The sequence below is a fragment of the Schistocerca cancellata genome, chromosome 4 (assembly GCF_023864275.1).
Source record: "Schistocerca cancellata isolate TAMUIC-IGC-003103 chromosome 4, iqSchCanc2.1, whole genome shotgun sequence".
Taxonomy (NCBI): Eukaryota; Metazoa; Arthropoda; class Insecta; order Orthoptera; family Acrididae; genus Schistocerca; species Schistocerca cancellata.
The window spans coordinates 417,953,953-417,968,279 of record NC_064629.1 but is presented as its reverse complement, the minus strand read 5'-3'; the positions used below and the strand labels follow the sequence as shown (position 1 = coordinate 417,968,279).

Sequence of the window (14,327 nt, the reverse complement as noted above, 5' to 3'; positions counted from 1 at the left end):
TTCCCTTTTCTACCTACATTTCACTCCCCCTTACTTCAGTTAGTTATCGTATGGTCCCTGCTATTGTGTTTGATGCCCATTTTTTTCTAAATTTCACAACAGTGTGGGTCCTGCAAGGAAGGCTGCTGAACATGGCACTGGCCCAGCAAGAGTGCTATTCTACCCTAAGTGCTGCATTGAAATGGTATGCATGATGTGCCCGAAGCCCAGCACTGTAGCCAACCAGTCATCAAGTACCTATCTTCATGTAGCATTACAATGTTAGGAGTATGTGTCTCTTGCATCTGGGACAAGGGGGCTCTGGACAATGTTTTCCACACCAGATGGTCATTATTGTGGTGGGAAAATTATCCTTGGGGTAAGTCCCCACTTAAAGAAGGTGGCATTATGGTGTACAAAATGCAATTAAATGAATGAAATGCAGGTGGCAGAATGAAGTTAGCACTCTCATCTGACAGAACTGGGCAGTGCCACACAAAGTCAACATAAATTATCAATATGAAAAGATATAGCACCAAGACATTTATTTCCTTTTCCAAACCACACAGTAAGAGGCAAGCCAAGACACGAGAAAAGAAGTGAAATACGTAGAATACTTATTGGGATGTATCAGAACAAATTATTAACCTTCCTTGACTTGAAAAACCATTTTTCTTTGTGAATCAAGTTGAAAACAAATTTGGAGAAATTATTTTGACACACAGAGTGTGATGTATATCTATATTGATGAACACAGCATCCCCCTCTGTCACATGCATTACTCTAAGACAATAAACTTGGTGATATCTTGTTGCAGTCACTCCTCAACAGAGCCTTGATATGTTTCAAAGTTTATTTTTTCACAGTGATCACATAGTTCAAGCAGTTTAATATTTATGTGCAAACCTAGGAAAACATGGTGTTTACTTCATCTGCCATAGTCATTGGGGAATGAAAGGAAGTAGGAAAGACTTCAAGGGTGATTATTACCAGAAAAAGTGAAAAATGGTATATCAGTGCAAAGTTGCACCTGAAGTATCACCTCCCATCAGGCATTCCCCAAATGAAAGTGCTTTGGCCATATGTTATCACACTGCAGATGTCATCCAATCTGTGGAGACTGCAGCCATTACACTAGAATACCCATTTTGAACAGGCACCTGATTACTCCAGTTGCAGGAAGTAGCTTAACTGGCTTGCCAAGTTTAACAGAAACCTTTGACTGCCTCATGTCCGAAGAAGCCAGAAAAAAGTATGTATGTCTCCATTCTGTCCATAAGACAGTAAATGTTATGCAAACAGTAACTAATTCACCATCTACAATCAAGGTAAATAGTCTCACCTATCCTCCACTATGAACTGTGGTGGCCACCCACACCTGTTAATTTTCAATTAAATTCACATATTAGGAGGTGCTTGGAGACACTCCATTGTTACATACCTTATGCAAAAACCTGGCTGGATCCTACCCTTGACCAAAAGGATGTGTTACACCCCTCTGATGATTGCTGCTTTCAATACTGAGTGAGTATCCCAGGTTTTAATCAGTTACAGTAATGGATCAAGTGTTGAAGACTGTGTGGGTTATGCATTCATGTACATTTGGGGCAGTGAACAGCACTTCCTTTGAATGAATACAGTATTTTCACAGCACAACTGGTAGTCATCAAACATTCTCTTTGACACATCATGACCTGTTTACATAATTCTTTCTTAATTTGTACTGACTCCTTGAGCGTTCTACAACCTACAACTTACTGTACTGCCCTCAACACCCATTGGTGCCAACCATTAACGATCTTCTCTCTGACTTCGACTATGACTTCCTTTCTGTCTCAGATTCTTAGGCCGGCATTCGTCTGATGATGTTTCTGACATTTTGCCATCACAAGTTGCTGGCATTGTCAAAGTTTCACCCTCCATTGCAGGTGGTGGGCTGAAGCTGAGCTCGCAACCGCAAACTATATGTACCTGGTGCGCCAACGTCTAAGGGCTTCTCCATGGTCATTTCCAGTGCCGTTATGTTGCTACCTGTAACGTTTGTTCACTACAGCACGAGAAGCAAGGATCCATTTACCCTGAGGCTTTCTTCTTTCATGTTGAAGCTATTCTTGTGTTTATGTATTTATATGGTTTCTATGAACAAGTGTGCTCTACAGCCAGAGCTTCCATGTTGGCAAATTTTACTACATGGTGCATCACACACAGCGCATGCTCTGCAACAACCAATTTCTCCACCTGCCCCAACCTGCAATGTCACTTATGTTCTGCAATCCTGGTGTTGATTGATCACCTAGTCATTCCAACATAAACTTCTCCACACATGCAGGGTATGCGGGATATTCCGGCCATTACATGTGGGTCCCTTTTCTCCTTTGTTGATCTAAGACACTCTTTGATCTACTTTGTTGGTTTGATAATTGTCTTTACACCATGTTCATGCAATATACGGTTGATTCTGTCCGTCACTCTGGGAATGTAAGGCAGAAAGGCCATACCCGACATTTCCTTTTCTGATTTGTCACTTTGCCGAGTTTTTGGCTCTGTCATACTCCTAATATAACTTGTGGAGTACCCATTGCTCCTGTGAACACTTTCCAAGTGCTGTATTTCATGTCTGAGGTGCTGCGGCTCACATATTCATCTTGCTCACGTTACAATCATATTAATCATGCCTCTTTTCTGGCTCCAGTGGTGATTTGAAAGCTTGTGCAGCAATTGGCCTGTGGGTGTTGGTTTTCGATACACACTGTGTCCCAGACTTTCACCATCCCTTGTGACCAGCATGTCGAGAAATGGTAGTTTTTTGTCCTTTTCTACTTCCATGGTAAATTTTATGTTGGCATGGAGCCTGTTGGAGTGTCTTAGGAAGTCACCGAGCTGTTCATTATCATGGCTCCACACGATGAAGGTAGCATCAACGTATCTGTTCCACACCTTAGAGTTACAAGGTTACAGTGCCTGAGCTTTGAAATGTTCTGTGAAGAAGTTGGCCACTACTGGGCTAAGAGGACTACCCATGTCGACTTCTTCTAGCTGTTCGTAGAAGCTGCCACTCCAAGTGAAATAGCTCATGATGAGACATGTATGAGAGAGCTTTGTTATGTCTTGTGGGGAAAATGGAAGCGATGTGCTCCAGAGAGTCACTGAGTGGCACTTTTGTAAGCTAGTTTTAGTTTCTTCAGCTTCTCAATTAAATGCCCTGAGTCCTTTACGTATGTGTCAGCCTTCCCCATATGCGGCTGGAGCACAGATGCCAAGTGTTTTGCCAGTTTATACGTCAGTGAGCCAGGAGCACTAACAATTGATCTTAGTGGAATGTTATTCTTATGGATCTTAGGTAATCCATACAGGTCAGGTGGTAGCACTTCTGTGTTGCGCAGGTTCCTCAGTACGTCCACCGGCAGAGAAGACGCCTTGATTAACCGAGGTGTATTTTGTGTGATACTCTGTGTCAGATCTGTGCTTAGTTTTCGGGACCTCATCGAATCTATTAGGTCTCGGATCCTCTGCTCATAATCTTCGGTCTTCATTACGACGGTCACATTTTCTTTATCGGCATGCAGTACCAATGTGTTCTTGTCATTATTAAGGTTCTTAACTGTGTGTACCTCTTCTTTCTTCAGGTTCTGAGCTGGTGGTTTTGCTTGGAGCAGTATCATGGCTGTTTCAGTGTATATTTCCTCTGCTCTTTCACAAGGAAGGGTCCAAATGGCCACTTTGGTATTAGCAATGATGTCTTACATAGGTATAGTTCTCGAGATGATAGCAAAATTCCCTCCTTTTTGAAGGACAGACACTTCCTCTTCAGTCAGTTGTCATTTATTTATCTCTTTAAAAGGGGTAAATATTTTAGTCAGTGCCAAGTCAATTTTTATATTTTTCTTCGGAAGGAATGTGTCAAGAACAAACATTTTGTTCTTTCAGTTTACAAGGATGTGCTGAAAAGTAATACCTCCAATGTTTTTATTCTGTTCTCAATATCATCTGAGGTATTACATGACATGCATATTACTCTGTCAGAGTTCCTGCTTTGCTGACCCAAGTTTCAAGCCTCTGCCACTAGAGGCCTCAAAATTGTAGTGTGTAACATAGCAGAGTGTAACCTTACTGTTGGTGTACAGCGAAACCCTCAGAAAACTGAAAGTGTGATTTCAAAGAGTTCGTCCACACACAGTGCACCCTGTCCTTCAGCATAATAATGCCAGACCACACTAGTATTGCAACATCTGTAACAATAAGATGCCTCAGATTCACTGATATCAGTTGTCCTCTATACAGTCCCAACTTGGCCCCATCCAATTTTCATCTGTTTCCAAAACTTAAAGAAAACCTTCAAGTAAACAGATGCATTCAGTCAATGTTTTTAAAAGGTACAGTGTTGTTACTCCTTGTGTCATACTCTGGGGAGCCATCAGATATGACTTCGAGTCATGGCTGATAGTGATTGAGGGAACTCTGGCAGCACAACAGTTTGTCATGCACATCTTGAGTTACCTCTCATGTGACAGTATTGTGGTGCCATTTTTCAACAGTGAGATGTTCAATCACACATAGCAAGTGTTTCTGTGAACTATCTGAATGATGACAAGGTACTCTCATGGCCAGAAAGATTCCCGGATCTGTCTTCCACAGCACATGTGAGGGTCCAACTCGCCACTTTGTACCAGTGCCAGTATCTGGGGTATCAAGAACCAGTTAAAACATTTATGGGCCAGCTTGGCAAATCAGGAGAGGGTGCAGAGGCTTTGACACCCTCTCTAACCAAATCAGTGCACCTATCCATGTTAGAAAGAGGGCTACGTAATACTGATATGTGAGCTCATACTGCCAAAGTTCCTTGTAAATTTGACTTAAATTTGTTATCACTGAAATAGCATTACATACACTCTCAACCCATGAAGTTTTATTTCATTTCCTTCTCCTCCTAGGCGCTCACTTTTTTTGTGAGGCAGTGTATATTTTAAGCCATTTTTTAGTAGATACTGTGCTATGATGAAGCATGATCGGAAGCTGAAACTGATCATGGAGTGAAGTAAAGAACATATTAAACATTGGGCCTGCTATTCATTAATTCAGTATGCAGTTGGATAGCAGGAGCACTCTCGAAACATGAAGAAACTAATAATATTGACCAGTGCCACTGAAGTTTTTGACTGTCTCTTTGCAGTATGAATTATCAAAAAATGTGAAAGATTTCCATTTATTCTTGAAATGATGTGCTATCCTTGTAGAATTACTTTCTGCAGCTCGTGTAGAACATGCAATTTTCACAGTGTTTCCTGGTATAAACAGTGTGTCAGTTGTACCAATCCAGAATACAGGGTGATTCAAAAAGAATACCACAACTTTAAAAATGTGTATTTAATGAAAGAAACATAATATAACCTTCTGTTATACATCATTACAAAGAGTATTTAAAAAGGTTTTTTTTCACTCTAAAACAAGTTCAGAGATGTTCAATATGGCCCCCTCCAGACACTCGAGCAATATCAACCCGATACTCCAACTCGTTCCACACTCTTTGTACCATATCAGGCATAACAGTATGGATAGCTGCTGTTATTTCTCGTTTCAAATCATCAATGGTGGCTGGGAGAGGTGGTCGAAACACCATATCCTTAACATACCCCCATAAGAAAAAATCGCAGGGGGTAAGATCAGGGCTTCTTGGAGGCCAGTGATGAAGTGCTCTGTCACGGGCTGCCTGGTGGCCGATCCATCGCCTCGGATAGTTGACGTTCAGGTTCCATAACTAACCTTTTTCGTAGGACTCTCCATACAGTTGATTGTGGAATTTGCAGCTCTCTGCGAGTCGATTTTCCTGGGCTGCGAACAAATGCTTGCTGGATGCGTGCTACATTTTCATCACTCGTTCTCGGCCGTCCAGAACTTTTCCCTTTGCACAAACACCCATTCTCTGTAAACTGTTTATACCAATGTTTAATACAGCACCTATCAGGAGGTTTAACACCATACTTCGTTCGAAATGCACGCTGAACAACTGTCGTCGATTCACTTCTGCCGTACTCAATAACACAAAAAGCTTTCTGTTGAGCGGTCGCCATCTTAGCATCAACTCACGCTGACGCCTAGTCAACAGCGCCTCAAGCGAACAAATGTACAACTAAATGAAACTTTATAGCTCCCTTAATTCGCCGACAGATAGTGCTTAGCTCTGCCTTTTGTCGTTGCAGAGTTTTAAATTCCTAAAGTTGTGGTACTCTTTTTGAATCACCCTGTATGATGGTGAAGTCTACTTTAAAATTGTAAGACAAGCAGCTTATTCATGTACAATATAACTGGGTATTTGTATGACAGAACTGAAATATTATGGAAGAATGGGCATTTGTTATTTGCTATTATAATTGTGACTTTAAGCTGCCCATATATAATGTGTAGAGACCAGTGCCACAGAAACTTTCTTTTCAACTTGCAACAAACCAGGTTGAAGTAATGTATTACAGAAATATAATGTTGTGTAGATTTAAATCACTTTTGTGGTTTGTTGTTTGATAGCTTTCATTTCCGGAAGTGCATCAATTTTTAATTGGAGTATTCCTCTCCACCTCTGAAGAATTTATTCGTACTTGATTGCTTATTAGTCTTAAATTTCAAGTGTTATATTACGTTTTTAGCCATTGAAATATTTATTTATTTTTCAGGATACTCTGAGGGAAGCTGGTTGCCTCTTCAGACTTCAGAATCTCCTTACTCATCCCAGACTTCCAGTCAAGCTAGCAGCCATTAAAGCTCTAGGGAATCTTGCTTTGAACCAAGAAAATCAGAAGGAACTGAAAGTACTGTCACTTTGTGGAACATGTGTTTGATGATATGTTGTAGCATGCTTTTTGTGTTAAAGTTAACAAAAATGCAAGGATTATGTTATGTCATGTTGCCTTAGAGATCTATTCTTGTTCATTATTTGCCTAGATGATTTACCCAAAGTTGTACCCTGTGCCACAGCGCTTATATGCAAATGACAACACTCATCACATCTTGTACCAATCTTGAAAATATGTGACACAGTTTAGTGTTAGCAATGGAGATACACAACACTTCGCTTCGGCACTTTTACTGCAGAAAAATGTCCATAAAACTGAAGACATTATGTGATTCTTTAACTTCACCCATTATATTGGATGACAGAACTGTCCATGACTGTATTGCCAGTACCTGATGCCAGGAGGCAAATATTTTGATGAGCAAACCGTAGCCATCATGAGGCATGCACCAGATATTGGAAATAGGGCTGCTAACTGAAATATTGTTCCCATTGAACACGGAATATCAGATTTATACCTGTACACTGTTATTTAGCCATTATATTTAATCTGAATTCTCCCAGTCATGATACTAAATCAGATTGTTAGACTTTGACAAATGCAGCTGGGATACACACAAAAAAAAATTGTGACAGACTATCATGTGTGATCTGTGTACTGTATGAGCTGGATCTGTCTGCTGTACAAGCTGAGGAGCAGTGTCGACAAATAAATCCTATTACATGCCAATATTTCACATTTTTCCACTCCTGCCAGAATTAAGCTCAAAATTAATGTTTAAATGACATAAAAAAATCCATCAGGTGCATTGCAGGCCTTTTTCAAATGACCAGATATAATGACTGGTGTGTGAACTTGTAGTGGCCTTGTCTTTGCCTAAGTAACTACCAGTTAACAAGGTTGATTCATGGTCATAACTTAAGAACTGGATGTGATACAGTTAACATTCCATGAAGAGTAGACAAAATTGTCAGTGTTGCCATGGAAGTATAGGGAGCAGTAGTGTACATAGTCAGAAGCTTGGCCAAAATCAGTTTGTGTTCCATGGCATTTGTGTTCTGATATGAGCTTTTCATAACAGTTCATAGCCAGGATGGAAAATATTGAAATCAATGGAATGAATAACAGTCATACCATTATGCAATTGTGAACCCAAGAATCAATAAATTCACTCAGTTGGTAAAAAAAAAATAGTGACTATTGCCATTAAATAAATTTCCAGGGACAGTGTAGTACTAGAGCGACAGTCATCACTGAGTAATCCAGAAACGGCGGGTAAAGAGATTTATTTAGTGGGCAGGTAGTAGCACCAAATACTATGTTAACATTGGTGAATATATGTAAAGGCACCAATGTTGTTTTTGAAAGTTCTATTGTTGTAACATGTCTTATACTCGGGTGATCTTTGTCACAAATAACAATTGAACCAAAAATGATCCTTTCCCAGTAGGGTTAATACCAGAAAATCAAACAGCAGTTGTACTGATAGTTTTATGCAAAGATTTCTTCACTGAGCATGCTTCCTTAGTTGGACAGGAGGCGGGCCAGACAGTGGCATGTACTGTCTGATGTGCTCTGGTTGGCTGAGTCCCACCTTCAAGTAATGGTCATGGTCAGTTGAGCTGAACCCATGTGGTGCAAGCTGTCACTCTGTCTGATGTACCAATGCAATGTCACTTCATTAATGGAATAGAGTTTTGAGTTCATGACTCTGCTCTCAGTTCATGATGGGTTGCATCAAAATATTTTACAAGGTATATTGCAAGTTTTTCCATTGTGCATTAGGTTTTACCGATCCTGTTTTATTGTACTCCTCAGCACTAGTGAAAGCAAAACTTACCGTAGGTGATTTCTTAATTCACAAAAGCAGGTATCTCTTATTCAGAAGAGATATTTACTGTCCGTGGAAAGGCCTGACCAACACTAAATTGTTGCACTGTGCACTGTTCATTACTTATAAAAAGATCGGAAGTTGTGTTGATTCTTTTGAGTTAATGTTTCATAGTCGGCTTCCTAAATGGTTCACATGAGTGCAGTTGTTCTACCTGATTCAGTCTCAAAGGTAAAGTTTTGAATTACTGTTCTATTCCTTGCTGGTCATTACAGATGTGCGTGTGTTCATCTGTGTTATAGTTAAACAAAACAGGTGATCCTAATAGTGTAATTCCACCACCTCAATACTCTATTACTGCTCAGTAACATTTCCCTTAATTGTATAATAAACTTTCTGATAGCAAGTAATCACTTTTCTGTAAGATTGTTTCACAAATGCCATATTAATGAATGAAAGGCATGAAAATTTAGTCTTCTGCCTCTATAGAACAATTTTTTGTTCAACAACATGTCATTAGCTTACCACAAAATGAAAATAGTATGTTTCCTGCTTGTTCCTGATGGTTGCAAGTGAGAAACAAACTCGGAAACATCTTTGATGGGGGTCAACACATAGTTTCCGTGTATAGAAGGATACTTATGTGACAACAAAATATATATATGTCCTTACGTTGATTTGGTCTTCGGTAAGCACTTGATAGGCACTACACTACATGTTCAGATGATTATATTCTCTTAGGATTGTACAGTAAACTGTTACTGCCAAGTATTTGCCATTTCAGAGTTACATTCTCTATCACACAATGATTGATCATCTATTCAAATGTATCTGTAATAATGCAAATGAATCTTTTGAAAACATGGCAGAATGAACATACACAAATTAGAGTTAGTGCTCACAGCAATTCCCTATTCCAGCTGTAATAGACTGCTTGCTCCAGATGTATTCATGGGTCAGGGTGTAGTAACCTCACTATCAGATTCAGTTGATTCCCTGGGTAGACAATCAATTATCTCATTCTCAGGGATCCTGATATCATTTGGGGTCCAAAGAAAGACAGTTAAGAGGCCAGTGTGCCTGAGATCATGGATAGTGGACAACATCAGTGGTGAGGTTGTATTGACTAATTGCCTGCAGACTAGTTATAAAGTCAGAGTATATCAGAAATTGGTTGGGGTCTTTCTTCATGATAAAACAGAGGGCTCTGACAATAGCCAACAGTCCAATGTGAAGATAATACAAGCTTTCAGCAGAGAGTGCGGTTTGTGGCCATTATTATATACAAAAGTGTATTCTGTCCTTGTATTTTGAGAGCCATTGATATAAATGACTTTGGTGCCTTGGTACCTACACATAACATTGAGAAAAGTGTGTTGATGGATAAAGAGGGAAATGGAAGTTTTATGTCCATTGGATGGATATAGCCAAATCTGCAGTCGAGTACACACCAGGAAGGGGTGAGCGAAAATTTTGAACTGGATCTAGTAGTCTGATGGTACCACTTAACCACATACTTGGCATCTGAGTTGTCACACCGTGATAAAACTAGAGCACTGTAGAAATGTAATAGAGTGGAACAATCCACACCCCCAGAGGTATGACTGAGGAATCCGAGTGCATTCTGTTTCCAGATGCAACTTCATTTGAGCTGATGGATGTCCGGCATCCATGGCAGTTTATCATCAAAGAGTAAGCCCAGAATGGGTGATGGTACAGGTGCTTTGAAACGCTGGATTCCTAGGAAAAGTTCTGGACCCAAGTGAATCATTATATGATGAGAAAAGTGTGTAACCCTTTGTATGGCTTCATGGAGTTGACCTACAGATGGCAGGAGTAACCATCAGTTCTGCAGAGTCCATTAACAGCTTTATAGAAAAGGGTGACACTGAGAACAGATTTCTCAGCTACATCATTCTCCCAAAACTTTCAGGAGCTGAGCTTGAATGATCCTGCCATGGAGTGAGATCAGTATGTGATGATGTCAAACAGTGTCAAATGCTTAATATATGTTGGAAAAAAAACTGCAAAAAAATTGTGACATTTAGTAAAGGCAAGTCATTTTGCCATTTCTAAACTGAACAGGTAGTTGGTTGTGGACCAGACCTCTCAGAAATCAGACTGGTAGGTCAATAAAAGGCCATGTGGCTGGAGGACCCAGCACAATTAATGGGCCAACATCATCTCGAGTAATTTACGTAGCACAGCAATAAGGCTGATTGGTCAGAAACTATCAGTGGAAGTTGGATCTATTCCTGGCTTATGGGAATTCATCTCTGAACCGGACACAATTAAAAACTATTAAGGTAATTTTTCTGACCCTCGTACAGGTGTTGGATCATTTAATTATGGATCTGGTCAGAGCATGCGCCATGTTACGTGATTAATCAAGGACACAAAGCAGTCCCTATTCTGTAAATAGTTTGTTATATGGCTCAGAATAGTGTCCATGCCTGTGAAGTGGGAGAATAAGAGGTAGTAACTGATACGAATAGAGTGGACCACAAAATGTTCCATGAAAGCTGAATTAGTAGAAATACAGCCATTAAGCTAAAGACTTTGAATATACATGGACTCTTGAAGAATGATTTCACTACATAAGTGGCATTGCTAATTGCTGCAGTGGCATCTGGAAGAACATTATCAGTAGGTCCAGGTTGTGGAAACAGCAAAACTGACATTTAAAGTGTAGGTCTATCAGTTTGCTTTCCTTGAAAGCCTGGTGAGTCAGTTTGTGTGGTGTGGGGCAGACTGAGAATGACAAAAGCAGCAGAGTGTGGTCACTGTTAAATAGTTTATATGCACCCCTTGCAATATGGTGACTGAGTTGGGCAAGCAAATTATAAGATCAATGGTCAAGAATGAGCCATGTTCTGAGCTGAAATGGGTAGGGTATCTGTCATTGATATAACACAATCCAAATTTCATTGCAGCGATGCAAATGTTCTCATTCATCTCTTGGTGAATTTTTCTGCAGATATTCTTGATTATAAAAGCTATAATAAAAACTAGTCACACTACACATGTCAGCACGGTGCAAAAATGTTTTCAACTTCTGGCTCTAACGAAACTATCCATTGAGTGAAAGCCACTGAATGAGAACTCATATATTTTCACTTTTTAAGTACACATTTACTCCACCAAGTCTGTGCCATATACAGATTGCAATGCAACTTCCTCACATGCAACACAATCATTAAGAAGCCATTTTAACCCTTTCATAGCTGCTGGGACATGCGTCCTGCCTGTCCTTTCAGCTAACGGTGGCAAACATGTTGTGCACCTCATCGGCAGGCAGCTGACACACCCAATGACCACTGCAAGCTACAGCCACTGTCAGCCAATCACACATTCCAGCAAGCATAGAACCACTCTGCAATAACACTCATCGTAAATTGTGTATCACACTTTATGGTCACATTGGTTGTGGTTTTTGATAAACATGAAAAAGAACTTCAGAACTAAGCCAAGCTTCCTGTTATAAGTTTGTTATGGACTGAGAAATAGTTAGGTTAGAAAATTATAAGAACTTTTTTTACTTGTGATTGAAAAATTCTGTAACTTGAGATTTACGCTACACAATATATGTGCCTGAAAACCTATTAAAATCTCATTAATATTGGACAAACATATTCAAGATATATAGTTTTAAAATAAGCTGTTTCTATAAAAGATACCAAATATGATGACCGTCATGTGTGCCACGCGTCAGCAGATACTGTTGAGAAAATGCACGTATTTTGCTTCACTTATCAGCTTGTGAGGCATTTGATACATCATTTCTGTAGCATAATTTGTGCCCTTTCACATTGTATATCTTTGTATCATGCAACTGAAAACCTCCAGAATTTGCATAATTGTCATTAAGGTTGTACGTGGCCATAATCTTAGATGTAGTAGTCTTATAATTTTGGCAGTTAGTCAGGACTAATGCATTTTATAGAGCTCAGTGCAACCTCCCCTACTGTCACAATAAATAAGCTCCCTAAATTCTGAAGACCCAGATCCCAATCCCACTCACAGACCTAATGTGTGAAAAAATCATGCTTCTGATTGGCTGAGTCCCAACGTAGCCAATCAGAATTCAATTTACATCTGTACAATCCCATGTTTTCAGCCAAAACACTTCCATTCTGAAGTAACTTTAACAAAATTATCTGATAAGTTCCAGAAAAACAAATAAAACTAAATTAAACTTTTCATCACTTATCTGAAAGGCTGCATAGGTATTATGATGCCAGCATATCATAAACTGGCTGTTTCACACTCACAAAAGCAACTAGCATTCAGGTTCCTATGCTTGTATATTCTTTATTACTTATAATTGCAAAGATTCATACATCACATATACCACATTTATTCCCTCATTCACTTTAGCAATAAAACGAATGACATTGGCATTATTTAGCATAAATCATAGTGCAAATAAAAAAAAAATTATTATGTAAAAATAAGTGCTTTACAGAAAATAATTTTGTTCTGATGCTGAAAAGCTAGATATGTAATCAAACATCTTCATTGACTTTTAGCTAATACTTACAAACTTGTCAGCAAATTACTTAGTCAGGGAAGTTCCAAATTCTGTGTTTGTGCGATTTTGCATATCGTCAAGATTACTGTAGATATGAGGCCAAAATTACCACAATTGTTAGCCATTGACAGTACAAAATGTCCCCCCCCCCTCCCCCCAGGGGGCTCGCTCGCCACTCATTGGTGTGTTTGTGCTTGGCTACCATGGGGCCCCAGCCGCTGCAGCACCTCTTCCCTTTCCATGCTGCATGTCTATCCTCATGCTATTCTTTTTCCCCTCCCTTAGGGAACATGTCTTTGGTACATTCAGGAATGTGTTCTGAAATTTCGGTAGCCCAGTTTCGGAACAGTCCTTTGTCTACTGTTTTTTCCTTCTTCCTTTGTTCTCCATCTCTTCCCCTTCCTCTGCTTTGGCATTTGAGGTGTCTCTTTGTTTCTTCTTTCTCCCTGTGCAGTCCTGAAGGCCAACCCACATGTTTTATGCATAATAGGTGACTGGGTAACATGTAATTCCCAGCCCCAGGTCGACAAGTAGGGTTCACACATACCTCCTGATAAAGGCCAGGCCCAGGGAGGGGTGATTTCATGAGCTGTTACCTCCCAATTGTCAGTTGGTCCCACCGTGTGGAGTTCTGGAGGTGTGACATGAGGTGTGAACCATCGCTTAAGGCATGTGAGCTCCCCTCTGAGGGGCCCCCAGTTGAAAAGAGTGTGCAATCGGAGACACTGGCAATCATAAGACATTTTATCGCAATGATCCAATCATCTTCATCTCAGTTCATGTCCAATAGACGTAAATGGAATAAGGCTAAAGATTCAGTGACTCCCCCAGCTGCACCTCAGTTCCTCCTGGTGTCACATACCAAAGGAGGTGAGTCTTTTGCTACAGTGAATCTGTCTGTTATTCAGAAAAGTGGTGATGAAATTGCAGGCCTTGTAATATCCTGCTCTCGCTTACATAATGTGACTTTGCTTCTGGAGACCGACTGTAATTTTCAAGCCCACCTACTGTTTACAATTTCACCCCTGCACAAATATCCATATGCCAAATTCTATGTGTTGCATGGTGGTGTGATGGAGGGAGAAATCCCGCATTACCTCTCTGATAATGACATCAGTGCAGTACATTGGGTAGTGAAAAAGATTGATGCAAACTTAGTGCCTGCATGCTCTCTTTTTCTCACATTTGATTGAGTAGTACT

The 14,327-nt window shown here is 40.0% G+C and overlaps 1 protein-coding gene across 4 annotated transcripts in view; it reads left to right on the top strand.

Annotated features, from left to right (window-relative positions):
* LOC126184042 (uncharacterized) overlaps nucleotides 1–14,327 on the top strand; it is a 253,052-nt gene that overhangs the window by 204,160 nt on the left and 34,565 nt on the right. For all 4 annotated transcript variants that reach the window (XM_049926402.1, XM_049926400.1, XM_049926401.1 and 1 more), the window contains exon 5: nucleotides 6,645–6,779. In XM_049926402.1, coding sequence (XP_049782359.1) covers nucleotides 6,645–6,779 — 135 coding nt within the window. The remainder of the gene's footprint in view (nucleotides 1–6,644; nucleotides 6,780–14,327) is intronic.